The following is a 23,937-nucleotide window of genomic DNA, read 5'->3' as shown; positions in this document are numbered from 1 at the left end:
TAACGGGGGAAGATTTATTTATTATAAATGAGCTGGTAGTGAGAATTGAACCCACACAAATGCAGACTTAAGTATAAGTAATTTTTTTTAATATGAAGTTTATTATTAAATTGGTTTCCATACAACACCCAGTGAAGTATAAGTAATTTTATAACATAATTTTTAAAGAGGATGTCAATACTGCAAATCTTTAAAATATCAGGTATAATGCAAAATATCATTTCAAAACAACAGATATCTGAAAATTGTCCAAAGGAAGTATAAAGTGGGACGGAGTTCTCTAATTTTCCTTATTTTGCATGGCAAAATCAGTACTCTCCATTCTTGATTATGATAAGTGGGAAAATATAAGTTCAACTTTTTATGTAAATGAATCTACTAAGGGCATTTTTTAAGTAATGCATTCTTTGAAAATTACTAGAGGCAACCCAGGGTCAGGATCTTGATCAGGTCACAGAATAATAACAAAGGCAGCACATGGAATCATTGCAAATGGAAAGAAAAAAAATGAAGAAGACTAAAAAAAGAAATTAACATTACTAAAACCAAAGCAATAGTCTATGCAAATAAATGTAAGTGGCTCAAATTCCTTTTAACAAATATCTCAATAACATAAATGCTTCGTAACGCAAATACATTCAGAATGGGCCCAAATTCCAAATCCCACTATAGCTTAAAACAGTGCTAAAAGTGAACAAAAGTAAATGATATAAAAATATATGAGAGAAAAACATAAATTAAAACAAAGCATGTGTGAAAATATTAATATTCAAATTATATATATATATATAGGGACAAAAACATTCCTGTTTATTTACTTCCTGGCAAGAGATGAATTCCACAACAAAAAATATAAAATAATGAATGAGAGATATAAAATATTTAAAAAAATTTTTTTGAGATATAAAATATTAAAAATGATTATATCCGGTGATTATATCTGGGTGCTTATATTTAGTTGATATGACAACAATTGCACATTAAAAAAATGCCTAATGTAAATTCAAAAACTGAAGGAAATATTTAAGAGTTATTATTTACAATGTGAGTTTCTCTGTTAACCATTTAGAGTCCTGGATGAGTTGTCTATAGAAAATATCATTTAGAATCATAAGTTGTTATATCAATTATTTTCTTTCTTTCAGAGCAACAGAACTTTCTGGAACAACCGTGGGCCTTGCCTTCATGTCTACAATGTGCTCTCCTTATCATTCTGTTGGCATTGTTCAGGTTTGTTTGAAGATAAATAGTTGGTTCTGCAGTTCAAGTCTGTCAAATGCTCTTTTTTTCTGAATCATGTAGGGTTTTTTTTGTTGCTATGGCAAATAACATGGATTGAACTTCAAATGTTGAAATAATCTTGCATATCAAATATAAACACATCATTGCCATAACGTATTATCTTTTTTATATATTGCTGGATTCAACACACTAACATATCTTGAGGATTTCTATATTCTGTTTAATCCTGAGGGATACTAGTCTGTAGTTGTCTTTTCCTGTTATGTGTTTTTCATGTTGTGTTATTACAACAAATATCAGGTAAATCTGGCCACATAAAATGATGTGTTCCCAACGTTTCAGTTTTATGGAATGTTTTAGTAAAATTGGTATTATTCCTTCCTAAAATGTTTGGTACAATTCATCAGTAAAACTATATGGGTCTGGCATTTCTTTATGTTTTTAACTATGAATACAATTTCTTCCATAGATAACAGAAGTATTCAGGTTATTTATCTTTTCTCAGATGATATTAGCAATTTATGTCTTTTTCTTATGATCTTACTAAGGACTTATTAATTTTATTGATTTCAAAGGAAGAGCTTTTGCTTTATCGACGTTCTCTACGGTTTTCTTGCCTTCAGTTTCATTGATTTCTGCTCTTGATTATTGAATTTCTTTTGCTTTCTCTGCATTAATTTGCTATTCGTTTCTATTACTTAAGGAACATTTTTAGATTATTCATTTGAGGTTTCTCTCTTTTTCAAATATAAACATTTAATGCATAAATTCCCTACCATGCACTGCTTGACTGCATCTGTGATATTTGGATACGTGTGTTTTTATTTTCATTCAGTTAAAAATATTTTCTAATTCCTTTTTGGATCTCCTTTTTGACTAATGTATTATTTAGAAGTATACTATAATGATTTCTATTATGATTTTCTTTTAGTTTCATTATATTATGATCTGAGTATTCATTTGCTAGGGCTTCCATAACAAAATACCCCAGACTGTATGGCTGAAACAACAGAAATGTATTTTCTCAGAGTTCTGGAGGCTAAAAATCCAATATCCAGGTATTGGTAAGTTTGGTTTCTCCGGAGGTCTCCCGCATTGGTTTGTAGATGACTACCTTCTTGCTGTGCCCTCACATGACCTTTCCTCTTTGCACACATCCCTTCCTCTTCAGTCATGTTGGATTAGGGCCCCATCCTAACTTATATTCTCATTTAATCTTAGAGGCCCGATCTCCAAATATGGTCATGTTGGGGGTTAAGATTTCGATATACGAATTGGAGTGTGTGTGTGGGGGGGGGGTGGGCACAATTCAGTTCCTAATAATCTGGAGCATACCTCATAGAATGTTAATATTTTTAAATTTTTTGAGGTTTGTTCTTGGTCAATACTGCATATGAACTTGAAAAAGAATACCTTCTGCTGTTACTGAATGGAGCATTCTATAACCGGCAACCATGTCAAGTTAACTTACAGTGTTCAGTTCTTTTGAATAGTTTATAGAGAGTGGTTAAGTATCCAAGTATAATTGTAGATTTGTCTATTTCTTCTTTCAATTCTACAAGTTTTCACTTCACGTATTCTGAAGCTCTATGGTTAAGCAAATACACAAAAACAGTTGTCATGTCTTTTTGGAGAATTAATCCATTATTGTTTCATGTTCCTCTTTTTTCCTGACATATTCCTGTTCTGAAGTCTATTTTGTCTGATATCATTAGAGTTACTCCAACATTTTGTGGCTAAAGTTTGCTTGATGCAACTTTTTCCTTACTTTTACTTTTAGCATATATTTTTCTCTACATTTAAAAGTTTCTGGCATATAGTTGAGTTTTACTTTTTATCTAACCTGACAATCTCTGTCTTTTTTTTTTAATTTTATTTTTTATTTTTTAAAATTTACATCCACTATCAACAATAGCCAAACTATGGAAAGAGCCCAAATGTCCATCGATGCATGAACGGATAAAGAAAATGTGGCATATATATATATATATATATATATATATATATATATATATAAAATGTAATACAATATATATTAATGTATTAATGTAATACATTATATAATATAATGTATAATAGTAATACAATGGAGTATTACTCTGCAATCTCTGTCTTTTATTTCATATATTTAAATCACTTATATGTAATATAATTATTGATATTGAACTAAAAGCTTCAATTTTTTTTCTAGATGTTTTCTATTCCATCTAGTCTATTTTTTATGCCTTCTTTAGGATTGAGGATTTTTAAAAATAATTTCTTTTATCTCCATTATTAGCTTTTCACTGTTACCTTTGTTTGTTTCTTTTTTTTTTTTTTTAATTTGCTTAATGTTTATTTATTTTTGACAGAGAGAGAGAGAGAGAGAGAGAGAGAGAGAGAGAGAGAGACAGAGCATGAGTGGGGGAGGGGCAGAGGGAGAGGGAGACACAGAATCCAAAGCAGGCTCCAGGCTCTGAGCTGTCAGCACAGAGCCTGATGCGGGGCTCGAACCCACAGACCGTGAGATCATGACCTGAGCCGAAGTCAGACGCTCAACCAACTGAGCCACCCAGGCACCCCTTGTTTGTTTCTTTTTAATGGTTGCCCTGATTTATTATATACCTCTGTTTGTTTTACGTTGAAATAATACTGAGCTGCATCACTTGTAATATAAGGATATTACAAAAGTACACCTCTAATTACTCCCTTCCAGTTTTGTGCTATTTTTATCATTTGTTTAACTTTACATACGCTATAAATACACAATATGTTGTTACTAATTTTTCTTAGACAGTCGTCTTTCAGCACGGTTTAAAGTAAGAAAAAATTGAGGCACCTATGTGGCTCAGTTGGTTAAGAACCCAACTCTTGATTCAGGCTCAAGTCATGTCCTTATGGTTTGTAAGTTGAACCCTGTGTTGGGCTCTGTGTTGACAGCATGGAGCCTGCTTGGGATTCTCTCTTTCCCTCTCTTTCTGGCCCCTCTCTGACCTCTCTCTCTCAAAATAAATAAATAAACGTTTAAACATAATAAAAGAAAATAAAAATAGTATTATGTTTATCTTAGCTTTATCTACACTCACCTCTATTTCATTCTCAACCCTCTCCATTTCTTTGCAGAGTTTCTATCTGGTATGATATTTTTTATTTCTTCCCAAAGATTCTTTGAAAATATTTCCCGTAACACAGGTGTGGTGTGGATGAATTTTTTAGTTGCTTTCAGATGACTTTATCTCTCTTTCTTTTTTGTATACATTTTCACTGAGTTTATCATCCTGGCTTAATAATGTTTTTTCTTTCAATACTTCTAATAATTTCACTTCACTGTCTGTTGGATTACAGAGTTCCTGATGAGAAGTCCGCTGTAAACTTTATCTTTGTTGCTCTGAAATGTATCTTTTTGTTTTCTACTTCAAGATTTTCCCTTTCTTTTTAATTTTCTTTAGTTCGATCATAATTATGGTATAACTAAGTGGACTTTGGGAGAAATGGGTAATATATCACACTTAGTGTTCCTTGAGCTTCTTGGTCTTGGGGCTGTATCTGTGATTAATTATGGAAAATTCTGGGCCGTTACTTCATCAAATATTTCTTCTATTTTATTCTCTTCCTTTTTTTCTTCCAGGGATACAAATTCCTATATCTATGACCATTCTATATTGCCCCTCAAAACTTATATGTTCTGTTTTTCTGTTCGTTTTCTTTTTTATCCTTTTTGCACTATGTGTTTTCACTTGGGTAATTTTTGTTGAACTGTTAGGTCAAGTAATTATTTTCTCAGCTATTCCAAATCTACTGTTAAGCCTGTTGCAGATATCGTTCGTTTCAGTTACTGTCTTTTTCATTTCTAGCATTTCCATTTGATTCTTTCTTATGGTGTCCAGGTCTGTTGAAATTTGTCATCCAGACTTGTGTGCTATTCATCTTTTCCACTGGAGCTTTTACCATATTAATCGTAGTTATTCTAAAGTATCATCTGATAGTTCTAACATCTGTGTCAGATATGAGTCTGGATATGTTCATTGGCAAGGTAGGCCTTTTTCTTTATTTTGTTCTTTTTTTTTTTTTTTTGGATGCCTTATTATTTTTTGTTGAAAGTCAGACATCCTGTGAAAGGCATTATCTGAGGGGTGTGTGTGTGTGTGTGTGTGTGTGTGTGCGTGTGTGTGTGTATTTTTTCTTTGCCTGGAAATCATCATTTCTTTCCTCCCTCTAGGCCTCTTGAGTAAGGTTTGAATCAATCTAGCAGGAGTTGAGTTGGATTGGGGATTTTGTTGTTGTTGCTATGACTAGCCTCAGTCCATCACAGGCTTTAAATTCCTCTCACATTATTTTATGTTTAGGGTGAAGGCTGGTTTTCCAGAGGGTTTTTCTCAGTGTGTGCTTCATACTCATTTTTAGGTCTTTACTGGATCCCCCAGAGAGTTTCTTTATGCTGCAGACTCTCTCCCTTTGGTAGGTGGTTGTTACTTGTTACTGGATGATCGTTAGAATTTTGGTGGGCAGAGGGCATTTTCTTTCGTTTTACTAAACCTCGGTCTTTGGTAAGTCCTGTGTCCTATAGTGTCGGGGGTAGGTCCTTTGAGTGCTCCTGCTCCACTGCCAGAGGTAGAGACCTCTAATGGACAGAGCCCAATATGTATTCCTGCCCTTCCTTCTCCTTCCTTCCAGGGGTAGAAGCTTTCCGTGTGTTTTATTTTCCTTCCTGTTCCTTTTTTATAGTTGTATTGAGACTTTACCAGTGCCCTGGGTGACAGGATTTGTTGCTCTTTCTCTCAGAAGCTTAAGCCCTTGGTTCAGGGCTAGAATTAGAATGAGGCGAGTGACACGTTCATTTCACCCTGGACCTTGTCACGTTTGTGCCATGCAGAGAGAGGAGAATGATCTTCGAGTGATTTCATGCCTTTTCATGCTCCTGTTCCCCTCCCCCAGGCCCACACTATGAGGGAGGCTTTCTCAGAGCTTTCACGTGGTGAGGTCTGTGTGGAGAAAAACCCACGAGTAGGTGAGAATTCCCCTATGTCTGAAGCTCCCACGTTTGGTGTATTTTCTTGCTTTACCACACACACTCTAACTATATGGGTTTTAAGATTATTTTATACGAGTTATTGCTGGAACCCGGTAGCGTCTCTTCCAGGTAAACAAATATTCATGTCCCGACTTTCCCTGTAGCTGCCAGCCTACCTTTCCTTAGATTTCATTTTGTTTGTTGCCTTGTGGCCTCAGCTCTGGATGAGTTCTAGAAAATTGTGAATTGATGGTCCAGTGTTTTTATTGATTGTAAGTTTGGAAGTGATGCTCTCCCCAGACTTCTACAATGTGGTGGTAAGGAACAGAGGTGGGGGTGGGGGGGGGTTCTCCTTTGCCTTTGTCTGGTTTTGGTCTTAGGCAGGTCCTGGGTGTCAGAAGCAAAGCTTTCTTAGGGATTCTTTCCATCCTTCCCACAGAAGCAAAATTCTGCTTTCTATTTTTTGCAGATCTCTTGAGGAAGAGTTTTCTGACCATCCCTTAGTAGGAGAAAAATCTCAATGAATATTAATATAGGATCCTGGGCTCAAGATTTTTGTCTTTTTGTTTCAGGAGTAGAGGATGTGTGTGTGTGTGTGTGTGTGTGTGTGTGTGTGTGTGTTTAAAGCCATCCCTTAACCATGTTGGGTCTTCCGTTCTACCCTAGGTTGTCAGAGATTACTATTTCTTTCCCCAGTGGCTTTAGGTTTCTATTCCTTAAAGGAGAAGGGTCTGGATATGGCTTCAGGCTCTTTTCTTGCAGCAGTTGCTACTTTACTCCTTCTGGACTACTCCACCAAGACAAGTTCTTTCTGTTCTACTACCTGGCTCCCAAAGTGTGCCCTGAGCTCCTAGAGGAGGTCCTTCGAGAAGAGTCTCTAAGTGTATGCAAAGCACCCTTGTTTCTGAGGTCCCACGGATTCTATACTCCGGCACTGGCCTGTCCCAGGCCTTTAACAATTCACTTAAGAAGTTAAGTGAATTAACTTCCCCACTTGTAGGATCCCTGGCATCTCCTCCTCTACACTTTGCTAGAGACAAGCCAGTTCCGTCTTTCCTTGGGAGGGGCTATTTTTACTTTTCAGGTTCTGTGGATGTTCTGCAACCACAACTGACTGACAGAGTCAAGGAAAATTATCATTATCTGGCTAGTGCTTGTTGTTAGTACAAGAATAATGCTTTTTTCAGCTTTGTACATCCTAGGTGGAAGTGGAATATATATATATTATATATTATTATATATATGTGTGTGTGTGTGTGTGTGTGTGTGTGTATGTGTCTGTGTGTGTCTGTGTGTGTGTGTGTATAATATATCCTGTAAGTCTGGGTTTGTGACAAGCTTTGTAAGATGAACAGAGGAAATAAAATATGTACTTTCTAACCTGAAAGAGTTTACCATAAAGTCGGAAGCGGAATCGCACTACTTAAAGCAATACTTAAAATATATGATGATAGAATTGAAAACTGCAGTAGGAATCCAGAGGAGAGAATTACTGATGAAGATTCATGTGGTCAGGAAAAGTTGCTTGAAAATAAACTTCAAAGGGTGGATAGGGGGAAGAGAGAATAGAGGTCATTCCAAAGGAAAGAAACATTTCAGTTATGCGAATAATGAATTAAAGGAAGACACCATGCATTTAAAAGGACCTCAAATAAGGCAATCTGGAAAGTCTAAACACATTTACATTTTTTCCAGTTTTTTTTTGGTTTGTTTTTGTCCCCGTTTGAGTAACTCCATGTTACTAAAATAGCAAGCTTTACTGGTTCTTCTTGACAGGACGATACAATATCGTGAATTGTAAATATGAACTTCCCATCTTACACAGGTGTTCCTCGTTTGCCAGCCTTGTACCGCGCCTTCTGGATCTCTTTATTTGGTTCTTTGACATGAAGTAGATAAGGAAATCAGGCGTCTGTGTGTGGGTGTCATTGGCAGATTCCTGTCTCCCCTGTGGGAAATTAACAACCTTCAGTGATTCTCTAGTGTTGTGTTACTGCTCTTGAAAAACCTGGAGCCCCCCAGTCCAACACTTCTAATCAGAAATCATCTGGTAATGAAGTTGGCTACGGGCTGGACTTCATGGAATGGGGCAAGTCTAGAACTGACTGAGGTCTAGCTTGGCAGTAACAGAACTGAGAGAGATACCAACGGTACTAAAGTCCTAGGTTAACAAACACTTTTGGATCCCTATTAGCTAAACACTTAATCCAAGACCTTCAGTCAATTAGAAGGCATTGAAAAACAAGCCAAGGGGAAGGAGGTAGATCAGTTTTAAGCAATTCTGATTCCTTATCATTTTTGAAGACCTTTTGCCACTGTCTGTCATGGCAGGAAACCACAAAAATGTTTCTCATTAAAAATATTCCCCATTTACAAGAATAAAGAGAAAGCAGTGTGCCCTGTAATGGGCATTCAGTACCAAAGTTGTGTGTGTGTGTGTGTGTGTGAGAGAGAGAGAGAGAGAGAGAGAGAAACAGACAAACAGAAATAGAGACAGACAGAGGCAGGAGGGGAGAGGAAAAGGTGGGGAGGGAAAGAGAGATGGTGATTAGTGAAAAATCTGAAGCTGAAACCATTCGATCTAGCCCACTTAGTGGAACTATTTAATTATACCCTGAGTGATAATTTATTTTAAAAACCAGAGGTCTGTTTTCCCTGCTCTTGCCCTTAGGACCACAGTGAAAACGTGCTTAGAGTAGCAGGAACGATGGCCCATGAAATGGGCCATAACTTTGGAATGTTTCATGACTCCTATGTTTGCAAGTGCCCTTCTACAATATGTGTGATGGACAGAGCACTAAGGTGAGGCTTTCTTGGAAAGATGCGTTCATATCCCTGTTTTTGGTTCACTCTGGACTGTGCTGTTCTTTTATGTCATCTTTGGCAACACATTCAAGCTTTTAAATATCAAATAGCATAATCATGAATGAATATCTACACCAAACCGCCTTCCCCCTCATCTATGTGCATTTTTTTTCATTAACTAAAGACATCATTTAAACATATTGTGTCTTTGCTGTTGGGGTGACTTGACATTTTTAACTTCAGATTATCTACACCAGATCTGGTTTCGGAAAATAATTGGTATTTATCACATTTTCAATAAATTCAGATTGGGTAGTGGTAGGGAGAAAGTTCTGGGAGAAAAATCTAATTAAAGAAGAACGTTCTCAAGGAGCCTGGGTGGCTCATCGGTTGAGCATCCAACTTCAGCTCAGGTCATGATCTGACGGTTTGTGAGTTTGAGCCCCGCATCGGGCTCTGTGCTGACAGCTCAGAGCCTGGAGCCTGCTTCAGATTCTGTGTCTTCCTCTCTCTCTGCTCCTCCCCTGTGCACACTCTGTCTCTCTCCCAAAAATAAATAAAGATTAAAAAAAAATTAAAAACAAAAAGAAGAACGTTCTCCCAGAAGGATAAAGAGATTATACACTGCTGCCTTGCCTAAGTAAACTTACCGTGGAATTTTATCCTTAAAAATCCCACAGTCCCTTTCATATATATATTTCCTCTCTTGTATTTCCCTTTCCCAGCTCACTCAACCTAGGGTTCCACAAAATTGTATTATGGCAGCATGCCAGCTACATATCTTATGTTATCTCTCTCAGATACTACTGCATTTTTAAACCTCATCTTTATTTGTGAAAAGAAGAAATTCTATCAAAAGTAATTCATCTGGGGTGCGCGTGTGGCTTAGTTGGTTAAGTGTGCAACTCTTGATTTAGGCTCAAGTCAAAATCTCGCGGTTTGTGGGTTCGAGCCCCGCATCAGGCTCTGTGCTGACAGCTCGGAGCCTGGAGCCTGCTTCCGATTCTGTGTCTCCCCCTCTCTCTGCCTCTCCCCCGCTCGTGCTCTGTCTCTCTCAATCTCAAAAATAAACATTAAAAAAAAAAAAAAAGTTGGAAGTGTTCGTGTCCATCCGGAAGGGCTAATTTAGGCACCGAAATGAGCTCACGCTTTAGCCATTGGGCACTGGATTGGATTTCATCTTTTGGGGCAGGTTTGGGGTATATCATCCCCAATGTGTGACATTGCTCCCTTCATGCTCAGCATGTCTGTGGTTCATTCTCTTCTTCCTTGCCTTCACAGCTTCTATATTCCTACAGACTTCAGTTCCTGCAGCCGTGTCAGCTATGATAAGTTCTTTGAAGATAAATTATCAAATTGCGTCCTCAATGTTCCATTGCCTACAGATATCATATCCACCCCAATCTGTGGGAACCAGTTGGTAGAAATGGGAGAAGACTGTGATTGTGGGACTCCCGAGGTACCACCAAGTACTCTCTGTGGTTTTTTAAAATAATGTTTGTTTATTTATTTATTTATTTTGAGAGAAAGAGCGTGAGCAGGGGAGGGGGAGAGAGAGAGGGATAGAGAGAATCCCAAGCAGGCTCTGTCTGCCCTGTCAGTGAGGAGCCCGAAATGGGGCTCAATCTCACAGTTCGTGAGACCTGAGCCAAAGTCAAGAGTCAGACACTTATCTGGCTGAGCCACCCGGGCGCCCCCAACCAAGTACTTTCTAAAATGATCGAATGTGTTTTTCAATTGTTAAGAAGATAAACCATAAACCTGTATTACGCAGGCTCACTCTGAAATTGTGTGTTTCTATAATTTTGCATACGTTTGGGCCGGCTTTTCTAAAAATGAATGATGCATTGCTTAAAAGACTTCCTACTTTCCATCTTGGGGTTCCTCCCCATTTCTTTTTCTTTTCTTTTTTTTTTTAAGAACATTCAACAATTGAGTTTTGTACTCTCTTCCCTCCCATCTGGCAGACATACTTAATGGCTCCTATGTGCCTATGACCTCTTGAGCGGTTACTTGAGGCACAGCACTGTGATAGTGATCAGAGTGCAAATAGTTTGGCCAAAGTCACAGAGCTGGTGAAGGGAGGAGCTGAGACGTGGACCCAGGTGTTTGTGTCAGCAATCCCAGAACCACCCTGCCCTGGGATTGAGTTCTTCCCTTTGGGACTGAAGAGTTTTTATCGTTAGGAGTCCTGGCTTGATCCCAACCTATTGATACGACAGCCAGGGTTCTGAATGGGACCGTTGCCCCCATTTGTGAAAACTTAACATGAGTAACACGTCAAGCCCTCGAGGGGTCAGCTTTTCAGTAACTTCAAAATATGACCATAAATTTATTCATTCTGTGAGAAAGAAGAATCTTTCCAAGATGATGTGTATATTTGAAATAAGGGTAGGGGCGCCTGGGTGGCTCAAGGGCTAAGCGTCCGACTTTGGCTCAGGTCACGATCTCGCAGTTCATGGGTTCGAGCCCCGCGTCGGGCTCTGTGCTGACAGCTCAGAGCCTGGAGCCTGTTTCAGATTCTGTGTCTCCCTCTCTCTCTGACCCTCCCCCATTCATGCTCTGTCTCTGTCTCAAAAATAAATACGCATTAAAAAAAAAAAAAAAGAAAGAAGGGCGAGAGTTTTAACCCTAACAAGTTGTAACTCTAAATATATCTTAGGGATACTAAGCAGCTATAAGAGGAACTTTCTGAGGTAGGAATTTCCCCAAAACCTCATGCAGGTACCTGATTTCCTAGAAGCAAGGTGGGGAGAGCAAGACAAAGTCTATTGTTTAACACAGAGCTGGTTAAGTGTCAAACTTGGATAAAGAACTACACTTTTAGCTTTTTAGTGTCTGCCCTGGAGATTAAATTTACTGCTGGGTAGGTTCATGAGTTCAACTAATTATGTTTTTAATTATTTCGATAAATTTTATTTTATTAGTTTTTTAAATGTTTTATTTATTTTTGAGACAGAGAGAGACAGAGCACGAGCAGGGGAGGGGCAGAGAGAGAGGGAGACATAGAATCCAAAGCAGGCTCCAGGCTCCGAGCCATCAGCACAGAGCCCGATGCGGGGCTCGAACCCACAAACTGTGAGATCGTGACCTGAGCCAAAGTTGGACGCTTAACCAACTGAACCACCCAGGCGTCCCGATAAATTTTATTTTAAAAGACTGTTCCTTTTCCTTTTGTTTTCATTCATATTTTACTAAAAATAGATCACTTGCAGGGACGCCTGGGTGGCTCAGTCGGTTGGGCGGCCGAGTTCGGCTCAGGTCATGATCTGGCGGTTGGTGAATTCGAGCCCTGTGTCGGGCTCTGTGCTGACAGCTCAGAGCCTGGAGCTTGCTTCGGATTCTGTGTCTCCCTCTCTTTCTGCCCTTCCCCTACTCATGCTCTGTGTCTCTCTGTCTCAGAAATAAATAAACATTTAAAATTTTTTTTAAATATGAAATGAGAGCAAAATTTGAGGCCCAAACCAGCATTTGTATTTATTTCTGGTATTTCTTAGGAATGTACCAACATTTGCTGTGATGCTAAAACTTGTAAAATCAAAGCAAGTTTTCAATGTGCATCAGGAGAATGCTGTGAAAAGTGCCAGGTAAGATTATTACTTTAGTCTCTTTTAATAATTAAATACTGTGTATTTTTCTATATTAAAAATCTCCGAGATTATGTTGAATAAAATAGCAGAGCGCTAGTTTTCTGTCTATAAAGTAACGCTGCTTACCATTTATATGTGAGTGCTTTACAAATACAGGCTATTCGATTCTCCAACGACCTTTTGCGTTAGATATTATCATCTCATTTTGCTTTTGAGGGAATAGAGGTTCAGAATAGAGAATGTGTAAGACAATAGGGCCACTGAATTGGCAAACTCCAAATACTATCCGTTCCAAAGCCAAAGCTGGGGACTCCTACCTGCCACTGCTTCTGATGAAGGGCCTTCTTGCACCAAACCTCATAATTGGTTGCATATTTCTTTTGGTGGCAAAGCTTTTATTTTAAATCTTGTGGAGTCTCCCTTATCTTGAAACTTAGAAGTCACTTCAGGGTGAAAGTCTTGGAAAACAGATATAAAGGATTCTGTGTCCTTTTCTCTGTGGGGCTCATTGACTTTCCTTTCAGGTTCAAGTTTAGAATTTTATATTCCATTGTTGCATAGGATTCTCTATTATGATTATTTGTTTATGTGTCTCTTTCCTTAGTTAGACTGACTCCAAAGGGCAGGGGGCTGATTCATCCTCGCCTAGCACAGAGTTTCATGCATTTTAAATGCTCAAAAACTGTCCTTAGAAGGAATGTGTAGAGTTATAACGTACCAGATTGTGGGTAGTATTTGGGAGAGATTGGTTTCTTTTAATATCAGAGGGAGAGGAAAGAAAGAAAAGAGACCAAAAGGAAGAAAACTTGAGAACATAAGTAGCTTTCAACAAGCGTTGAATAAGGGCTATTTGTTAGAGATTGTGGGAAATTAAAAAAAAAAAAAAGTAGTCTTTGACTTCAAAGAACATGCTGTTTCTTTAGGGTAATGACATACATACCTGAAACATATGAAAATACCATGCATGATTAAATGCCCAGGTGGACGTTATGAAGATACATGCCCTTTGTGTAGCTTTTCACTTAATTTCCATAATGGCTCTGTAAAGGCGATATTAGAAAGGGAATTGGGTTTTCAGAGTGATGAAGTCCATTTTCAGCACCTAGCCCCTGGCAGAACCAAGATTCAAACCCGTATCTTCCAAATCCAAATTTAAAGTTCTTGCCACCCTGCATAGAAAGGAAGAACTGCGTTGTGCACTGAAGAAGACAGAGGGGGCCTCATGGAAAATGAGGCTGTCGCTAGTCTTAAAGTAATGTGTAGATTTTAGATAGCAGACAGAAAGAAAAAAAATCCCCAAAAGAGGAGACTGAGGGAAAGAATAAAGATAGGACAGGAAGTATAAGTGTGGCTCAGGGGACAGCTGGTAAGAAAGCGAGTCTGGCTGGAGCAGTGGGGGTTGAATTTGGAGGGTGTCGTATGCTCTTATTAAATTTTGGATTCCATTCTATCATCACTGTAAAGATTTTGAAAGTTTTCTGATGATAGGGGAGCATGCCTGCTCACCTCACCTAGGGAAAGAGATGCCTCCAGTGTCCACACGGCCCTCCTCAGATTTGCATAAATGGCAGAATTGGTTTGACTAAGATTTCTCTGAGGAAGTAAGACCAAGGTTTGCAATAATAGATGGTGATGCAGTTAACACATCAAATGTTAATCTGGTTATTTCTTCTCCACAACAAATCATTTCTTAGGAAGAAGTGAGTTGAAAAGAAATATTTGAGCATACAATGAAAGGAATTAAGGATTAGGAAACATGACGCCTGGGAAAGTCTCAGAGCATGCTGATCTGGTGCTCGTAAAAACTTATTTTCTTTTCTCCAGAAGGGTCACTTCACCAATACATCTCGGAAGTTGCACATTTAAATCTTGAAAATCTTGACAAAGATGCATTCGGTAAAGGAAAAGATAAATCCTTTCTTTGCATTTAAGATGAGGCTCGGCTTTCTTCTGTATTTTTCTCATTGATATTTCTATAGTGCTTGCATTATAAATTCGGAAATATTGATGACTTAAGGACTCCGGCCATTGGGCAAAGCCAATAGAAGTGATACGATAGACGTCTTTAGTTTATACAATGCAAATGTAAGCATCATTCTATCTTACCGAAAGGCAACTCCTTGCCCCAAAAAAAAAAGGCCAAAAGGAAAAGATTATGCGCATCAATTTGAGATATCAGGGTAAGTCAGGTGGGGAGAAAACAACAACAACAACAACACAACTTTCTCTTCACTTTTATTTCCCTGCAGCTTAAAAAGCCTGGTGCAGTGTGCAGGCCAGCAAAAGATGAGTGTGACCTGTCAGAAATGTGTGATGGCAAATCTGGTATTTGCCCTGATGATAGATACCGAATCAACGGCTTCCCTTGTCAAAATGGGAAGGGCTACTGTTTGATGGGGATGTGCCCCACTCTTCAGGAGCAGTGCACCGAGCTGTGGGGACCAGGTAGGAGGGCAGACCCCCATGTTGCGGGAATTCCTGCCTCTCTCTCTCTGCACACGCAAGGAAAAATCGTATTATAACGGGCAACAGTGTTTAATCATGGCCAAAGTAGTCTTCTGTCCCAGTCTTCTTTCTTGGAAATGGTGCATCCGCTCAGAATCCGGGATAAGTGCATTTTTAAGACATATGGTCAATTTGGGGACTGCTAGATTCAGCAAACAAAAATAAGGATGGCCCAGTTAAATTTTAATTTCAGATTAACAATGTTTTTTAGTATCAGTATGTCTCATGAAATATTTGAAGTAGACTTATACTAAGAAAACTTGGTTTATCTGAAATTCAAATTTAATGAGTAAAGCAGGAAAGAATATCCAGTGGGAAAAAGACAGTCTCTTCAACAAATGTTGTTGGGAGAACCGGACAGCAACATGCAAAAGAATGAAACTGGACCACTTTCTTACACCGTACACAAAAGTAAATTCAAAATGAATTAAAAATCTAAATGTGAGACTTGAAACCATAAAAATCCTAGAGGAGAACAAAGGAAGCAACCTCTTTGGCATTGGCTGTAGCAGCTTCTTTCTAGATATGTCTCTGGAGGCAAGAGAAACAAAAGCAAAAATAAACTATTGGGACTTCATCAAAATAAAACGTTTCTGCCCAGAGAAGGAAACAGTCAACAAAACTAAAAGGCAACCACTGGAATGGGAGAAGATATTTGTAAAAGACATATCTGGTAATGGGTTAGTATCCCAAATACATAAAGAACTTACAAAACTCAACACCCAAAAAATGAATAATTCAATTAAAACATGGGTAGAAGACATGAATAGACTTTTTTCCAAAGAAGACATCCAGATGACAACAGAGACATGAAAAGATGCTCAACATCACTCATCACCGGGGAAATACAAATCAAAGTTTATAATAAGATATCACCTCACACGTGTCAGAATGGCTAAAATCAACAACACAAGAAGCAACAGGTGCTGGAAAGGCTACGGAGAGACAGGAACACTCTTGCCTTATTGGTGGGAATGCAGACTGGTATAGCCACTCTGGAAACCAGTATGGAGGTTCCTTAGAGAGTTAAAAATCAAATTACCCTATGATCCAGCAATTGCGCTACTAGGTGTTTACCCAACGAATACAAAAAGACGAATTCAAGGGGATCGTGTACCCTGATGTGTATAGCAGCATTATCTACAAAAGCCAAGATATGGAAGCAGTCCAAATGTCTCTCAAGTAATGAATGGATAAGATGTGGTGTGTGTGTGTGTGTGTGTGTATATGTGTGTGCATACACAGATGTGTATACACACACATATACACACACATATGTGATGTATATGCATATAAGTATATACATATATACTTACAGATGTGGTATATATATATATATATATACACATATATATGTGGTATATACATATAAGATGTGGTATATATATGGTGTATATATATACGGTGTATATATATGGTATATATGTATATATATGGTGTGTGTGTGTGTATATATATATATATATAAACCCCCCATACACACAATGGACTTTTACTCAGCCATCAAAAAGAATGCAGTCTTGGCATTTGCAATGACATGAATGGAGCTAGAGAGTATAATGCTAAGTGAAATAAGTCAGAGAACGACAAATACCATATGATTTCACTCATGTGGAATTCATGTGTTCTTTGCACAGGGACCATGTGAATCTCTGTATCGTTCCAATATTAGTATATGTGCTGCTCCAGCAAGCACACTCACATGTGCAATTTAAGAAACAGAACAAACAAAGAGGGAAAAAAAAGAGGGAGGTGAACCAAGAAACAGACTCGTAGCTAAAGAGAGCAAACTGATGGTTCCCAGAGGGGGTTGGGGGGCATGAGTAATAGAGGTGATAGAGATTAAGGAGGACACTTGTGATGAGCACTGGGTGACGTATGAAAGCGTTGAATCACTATATTGCACACCCGAAACTAACATTGCAACTATGTTAACTAGCTCGAATTTAAAGAAAAACTTAAAAGAAAAACAAATTTCACTGGGTCTCCTGTGCTTTATCTGGAAACCCTGATCAAGATCCTTCTCAGATGAGTACACCCCTAGAAGTCTGTGGAGGGGGGGGAGCGGTGTGCCGGGAGATGGGCAGAGTACAAGGAAAGGGGAAGAAAAGAAAAGAAGGGCTGTGGGAATGCAGAGGAGCAATCTGGGAAAGCCAAATCTCTTAAATGTCCGTTTTGTCCGTCATACTGGAATTTTAGAAGACATATTCTCTGATTACACCATAAAAATAAATTAAAAATAAAAGCATAACTTAATCTCCAAAACTATAAACCGAAACTTCCATTGTGCTCAACAGATTGATCAGAAAGGCAATTTTAAAAATATCAGTTCTCCGGACTTTCTGCATAGGATGTCCATTGTGCATGTATATTTAATTTTCATACCCTCCTCTGCAACACTTCCAGATTCTTACCTAAGTGGCTGAAGGAATTTTTTAAACAGGGGAAATACGTCTTCCTAAAAACACTTGACGAGGGCTGCCATATGCCAGGAACTTTTCATAATCCCTGAAAATATACATAAAACAAGAGAAAGGAAAGCAACATCGATCGCTGATTTACAACACACCCGGTCAAAGAGAAAAAGAAAAAGAAAGAAAGAAACCTGAGAAATACATGGACTAGAACTTAGAAAAAAATTCCTGAATAAAACCCTTTGGATCAGGCAAGGGTGGGCTGAGACACAGTTTGAGGAGAACGCTGGATACCCCAGGTGCCTCAGGAAGTGCGCTGACCCCTGGTTTCTGGCCTCAGCAAACCTCCCGATCACAGGTCAGGCGGATACTAATGCTAAGTTACAGGTTTGGAAACAAGGATGGTTTTGTGGGTTAAAGAAACATGGCTTCCTTGGCTGATGTCAGTAGATAGCAGAAACCTGGGGAAAGAAAAACTTGAGCACAGAGGTGAAGCTCTGAGCTTCCCCTTTAGTATCCGGGGACAAAACCCTGCAGTAAATGCTTTTACATGGTCCTTTTGCCCGACCCTTCACTATCTGCCTCACCTGCGAATCTGTAAATTTCCCAGCACCTAGACACTATGTATTTTGTTCACAACTGTGTTCCCAGGGGGTCCTAACACATTGCCTGACTTTAGTCAATGTTCAAAATTATTGAATCAATGTGGAACACATTTATCTGATATTAGAATAGGAGAGATCTTTTAAATCAGACATTCAAAGGCAGCCCTTATAAAAGACCAGAGAAGCAGAGTTGCCTCAATGAAATTCCAAATTTTGCCGTTCATAAGGGCTCACAAATTTATTTCAAGTTAATTTTCGAAGTTTGAAAAGTCTATCGCATATATAGAAGGAGGTCTCGAGATCACTATTCAATATCAAACCATTTCTGTAAGTCAGTTGCCGTTCCAAATATTAGAAATGTGGCCCAGGCATTAATAGGCAATTTGTCATAAAGAAGTACAAACATCTAAAGAACATTAAAATCATCTTAACTCACTAGCGAGAAATAGAAGTACTGACACATTAATGAGTAAGAAATAGTAAGAAATATAGTAAGAAATTGAAGCGAAAAGTTGATTCCTTCCACGTTTGTCAAATTGGCAAAGCTTTTCTACAGTTAATGCTCAGTTTCAGTGAAGCTGTGACAAAACACCCAGTTTTATAGTCTGGTAAGAACATGAGTTAGCACAGTCTTTCCAGGAAGAATTGGAAAAATGTATGTAGAATCTAAAAAGAAAATGCACTTCTTTCCCCGGGAATCGTATTCAGGAATATTTGTTTACGAAGGATTTTCAGCCAGCACGTTTTACAAAAATTATAATGGGTAATTGGGAAACATCTCAAGCTCCAAGAGTAAGCATGAGTGAAAATAAATTATATAATATTTATGCAATGCAATTTTTATAGCTATGACACTGCAGAATATGTAGTCATTGGGGAAAGGACAAGTGTGTTGTTAATTGGGAAGCAGCGTGGTACCGGGAGTATGAATAATACCTTCCACAACATTAGCACCAAGACCTCTGAAGCTTGGGATTAGGAATCTGCTTTTCCTTATTATCCAGGCCTAGTTATTCACTTTTCTCAGTGTAGATATTTTATTAATAACAAGGAGCCTGTAAATGTTACTGAGACCAAACAACTAAGAAAATACGGTGATAAAACTCATTTTATCATCTTGGACATTGTTCAGGAAGGGCATGGACAGTGAGTTGAGTTACAGATAAACCCAGAGGTTAAGGCACTTGGCCAAGGTCACACAGCTGCGATTTAGCTCCTGAACCCTGAACCACTGTATTCGGTTGCTCATCTGATGGGGCTCTAAGAAAGATTACGTGAGAAATGAAATACGTGATGCTTACTGTTGCGCGTGCACAAAGCAGTTTGGCTAAACGTTGTAAGAAATGGTATTTCTCCTGGCAAGTATTACCAGGAGAGCATTCCAATGTCTGCCTGTGGGTTGTTAATGTAATGATTGTGGCTCTCCAATTAAGTCTTTACATTTAGATGGAGTTTTCTTAATCTTCAGCATGTCAGCCATATTTCCAAATGTGTAGCTATCCATTGTTCAAAAAATAAATATTTAAAACATTATTTTAAATTCTAACCAGCTTTCTTAGTAACAAATTATCGCAGCCTGTATTTCTGACAATGGTCAATGGGATTATGCCCTAACAGTGCTTCTCATGCTATGTATTTCATTAATTTGACGTTTCATGAACCCTCTGTGGCATCGAACGCCTTATCTCTTTTCTTTTCTAATATGTCCCTGCTGATCCTGCCTGGTTCCAGGGACCAGCGTTGCAGATAAATCGTGTTACAGCAGGAATGAAGGTGGGTCGAGGTATGGGTACTGTCGCAAAGTGGATGACACACGCATTCCCTGCAAAACAAAGTAAGTGGCCTTGTTGTTTGAACCTTCCTTCTCCACAGACAAGGGGACTCACTCTCTTCCAGACACACATTCTGATTCATTCCAGTTAAACAGAAAGTGAATTTGGACATCGCCCATTTGATAAGCATCCATTAGGTGACTATTATGTGCTAGGGTTTCAGGCTACCGACTGAGTTAAAAAGACAAATAAGAAATGATCTCTTTTTTCCAGTCGCTCATGGCCGGTGTTTCAGATGACATCGAGTACAGTCGTTGTTAAATAGAGTGAATGTTTGGATGAAACATGCAGCAGTGAATGGGCCTGGCTGGAAATCGATACGTGGATTTTTTTTTTTAATTTTTTTAATGTTTATTTATTTTTTTGAGACAGAGAGAGACAGAGCATGAGTGGGGGAGGGTCAGAGAGAGGGAGACACAGAATCTGAAACAGGCTCCAGGCTCTGAGCTGTCAGCACAGAGCCCGACGCGGGGCTCGAACTCATGGACCGCGAGATCATGACCTGAGCCGAAGTCGGCCGCCCAACCGACTGAGCCACCCAGGTGCCCCGATACGTGGATTTAACAATATTCCTTAGGTGCTTTTCCACCTAAGTCTTTCATTATGATTCAAAGAGTAGAGACATTTATCTACTCAGAAGAATAACCAATATAATGCTTATATAGTTTTATTTAAACTTGCCATGGTAAAGCATAAGAAACTCTTAAAAACTGAGAACAAACTGAGGGTTGATGGGGGGTGGGAGGGAGGGGAGGGTGGGTGATGGGTATTGAGGAGGCACATTTTGGGATGAGCACTGGGTGTTGTATGGAAACCAATCTGACAATAAATTTCATATATTGAAAAAAAACTTGCCATGGTATTACAGAAAGAAAAAAAATACAGTAAGAAAAGATTGACAGTTCATCTGGAGAATTTGTTTTACTTTTTGTATTGATATTCTGGTGGGAAAAATTCTAGCATATCACAAGCAATGGGCTTGAAATTTCTCTTGACGTTTATTTACTTATTTGGAAAGAAAGAGCAAGAGAGTGAGTGGGGGAGGGGCAGAAAGAGAGGGAGAGAGAGATTTACAAGCAGGCTCTGTGCTATCAGTGCAGACCCAACGTGAGGCTCAAAGTCACAAGCTGTGAGATCATGACCTCAGCCGCGATCAAGAGTCAGACATTTAATTGGCTAAACCACCCAGGTGCCCCAGGACTTCAGATTTTTGTATAAGATCTTTTTTTAATTCCACAGTTTTAAGACGACTTTTAAAATTCAAATGATCACAGATTAAACTTAGTACCTGCTCCAGATTTTACACACACTAAGTACTGCATAGCAAGAGACTGAAGAAGGTTAACATTTCTCAACGCTTTTCTATTAAACAGTAATTGTTCTAGATGATAAATATTAACAAACTGTATTTTGGACATAGTATCATCTCTTGGGGGTCCGGGTGGTCTCTCCTTTATAAGAAATCGGGACAGATTTAAAAGGGAAGACAATTATGTAAAAGGAAATGTGTATGTGTTTTGGGGGGACCAACGTGTGGTTTGTGAGGTAGCGAGTGCGAAAGAGAGCAGAGTAGCTCCGTTTCCCTATGAGCATGTGCGCACGCTATTGTCCTGTATAACCGTTTGTATGAGCACTGGGTCATTTCCGCAACTAGCCGCACAAACGTATCATTCTTTCCACGGCCCGACCTCCTAGTCACTTCTGAGTAGTCATTGGCTGTAGTGGAGACTACGCCTGGAATTCTCTGTGCTCTAGAGCCTTCTGTATCAAGTGACTCCAGAAAAACACCTTCTCCGTTTTGGAGAGAATGTATGCCTTTCTCCACTCCGCAGTCACATTTCCTACCAGAAGCATTAGAAGAATCTGATTCTGTCACTCTCAGAATAGTTTTTCTGAGCCCTGCTCTGAATTCTGCATGAAGCAATTGACTCCAATTTTATTGGCATCGACTTTATTCACCTTGGCAGTAAGTGGATGGCTTTACTGAGTGCTGAGCTGTGTCATCTTTACTTGCAGGGAGATAGTTCTTCCAGTAACCACACATGATGCCTTGGTGTGTCACCCAAGACTCAGCCTTAGATAGACACAGTTACAGTGGGGAAAATTCCTCAGTGCAGTTCATGAAAATAAGAAGTAACCTTAGGGCACCTGGGTGGCTCAGTCGGTTAAGCGTCTGACTCTTGGTTTCCGCTCAGGTCATGATCTCTCGATTCGTGGGTTCGAGCCCCGCATCAGGCTTCATGCTGGCAGCACGGAGCCTGCTTGGGATTCTCTCTCTCTCTCCCTCTCTCTCTGCCCCTCCCCCATTTACACTGTCTCTGTCTCTCTCCAAATAAATTAAGTAAAAAAAAAACGTACCTTAGCTGAAACAAAATAGAAACGGACTCCCTGTGTGCCCTTCATGATGTTACAAGTCCATTTTCCTTTATCTTGAAAATGACCTTCATTCCCAAGTGTTTCTTTTGGTCTGTCATGGCTTCTCCAGCTCCAGCCACTGCATTCCAATAAGCCAAAATGAGGGAAAAAATGAGGAATAAGACATATTCTTTCATGTAAGGCCACCTGCAAGAATTTGCACGCAAGATTCTGCTTTCTTCCAGTTGGCCGGAACTTAGTTAGGCACTTGGCCAAAAATTAGCTGCCCGAGAACCTGGGAAATCAGGATTTTGTTGTGTTTTGTTTTTTGTTTTTGAGTAGCAATGTTTCTTGTTACTATTCTCTAGTTCTATTACCGAAGAACAAAGGGAACTTTGATATAAAGGAGAACTAGGAATCTCTGCTCTAGGGAGAAATGCCATTAATTAAATACCGATAGGGAGCTGTGTTACATTTGGGGAAAACTGCAATTTGGATCCTGGTATTTTAACTGCAGCAAATTTTGGCTTTTCCTCAGCGATGCCCTGTGTGGGAAGTTGTTCTGTCAAGGTGGGTCAGATAATTTGCCCTGGAGAGGACATATAGTAACTTTCCTGACATGTAAACTGTTTGATCCTGACGACAGCAGTCCAGAAATAGGCATGGTAGCTAATGGAACTAAGTGTGGACACAGGAAGGTAAGTTGAAAGTGTAGCTTTTAATCAAAATGTTCTTTGGTCTTGTTTTTTGTCTTATGTTTGCTACTCAAGGCCTCCTTCTGTTCCACGGAGGACAGTTTTCAAAGCAATGCTTATGCCATTCTTTTATGCATGCCTACATTCACCCCGTCAGTATTATTTAACAAGCAACTATTATGTGCTTAGTACTAGGTTATTAAACCTAGGTAAATTTTATTACCCCCAAATCAGTAGGGTCTCAATAAATTATAAGCCATTCTGATAATAATAAAGAGAATAATAAAAAATACTAATTTTTAGGTAAATGATAATTGTTTTAATATTCCAGATGACATGATATTAACATGTTTTCCATAATGTTTTTGTTTGGAATGGGTGCCTTGTATCATGTGTAATGCTTAGCTCAGTGCTAAATATTTGTCTCAAGAGTGGACTGACGGGGTAGATAAACAGAATGACCCATGAGGAATGAAGTCAAATAAGGAAATATTCTCTAGAGAACTTTCTAAATATTTAAAATAAGTATTATCTAGATCCCATATTCTTATTTGCAAAAGAATGTTGTGATTTCCCCAATAAAAAGGTGAGTTTGGGGACACCTGGGTAGCTGAGTCGGTTAAGCATTCGACTTTGGCCCAGGTCATGATCTCAGGGCTTGTGGGTTCGATCCCCGCGTTGGGTTCTGCACTGATAGCTCGGAGCCTGGAGCCTGCTTGGGATTCTGGGTCTCCCTCTCTCTCTGTCCCTCCCCCGCTTGTGCTCTGTCTCTCTCTCTCTTTCAAAATAAAAAAAAAATAATAATTTTAAAAAAATTTTAAAAAGGTAAGTTTGATAACAATAGTAATGGCTAATAATATAAGACTAAATTCCAAAGGCTGAGCAATTTGCAGAACTGAAGCCA

General features: G+C 38.9%; 1 protein-coding gene and 1 non-coding gene across 9 annotated transcripts in view; one reads left to right on the top strand and one right to left on the bottom strand.

Moving 5' to 3' along the window:
* Window positions 1–23,937, top strand: part of ADAM28 (ADAM metallopeptidase domain 28) — a 74,655-nt gene that overhangs the window by 30,392 nt on the left and 20,326 nt on the right. For all 8 annotated transcript variants that reach the window (XR_009259050.1, XR_009259054.1, XR_009259052.1 and 5 more), the window contains 7 exons: window positions 1,146–1,230; window positions 8,904–9,034; window positions 10,319–10,496; window positions 12,535–12,624; window positions 14,877–15,072; window positions 19,883–19,985; window positions 22,877–23,036. Coding sequence is in view for 3 of the 8 variants with exons in the window: in XM_058720292.1 (XP_058576275.1) it covers window positions 1,146–1,230; window positions 8,904–9,034; window positions 10,319–10,496; window positions 12,535–12,624; window positions 14,877–15,072; window positions 19,883–19,985; window positions 22,877–23,036 (943 nt within the window). In the remaining 5 variants the exon portion in view is untranslated. The remainder of the gene's footprint in view (window positions 1–1,145; window positions 1,231–8,903; window positions 9,035–10,318; window positions 10,497–12,534; window positions 12,625–14,876; window positions 15,073–19,882; window positions 19,986–22,876; window positions 23,037–23,937) is intronic.
* LOC131508237 (U6 spliceosomal RNA) lies at window positions 16,724–16,828 on the bottom strand. Its single transcript, XR_009259941.1, has one exon. It is a non-coding gene; the product is annotated as a U6 spliceosomal RNA (small nuclear RNA).

This window comes from Neofelis nebulosa, chromosome 3 (assembly GCF_028018385.1).
Source record: "Neofelis nebulosa isolate mNeoNeb1 chromosome 3, mNeoNeb1.pri, whole genome shotgun sequence".
NCBI lineage: Eukaryota > Metazoa > Chordata > Mammalia > Carnivora > Felidae > Neofelis > Neofelis nebulosa.
The sequence above is the reverse complement of the archived record's forward strand: the minus strand, read 5'-3'. Positions and strand labels throughout refer to the sequence as shown.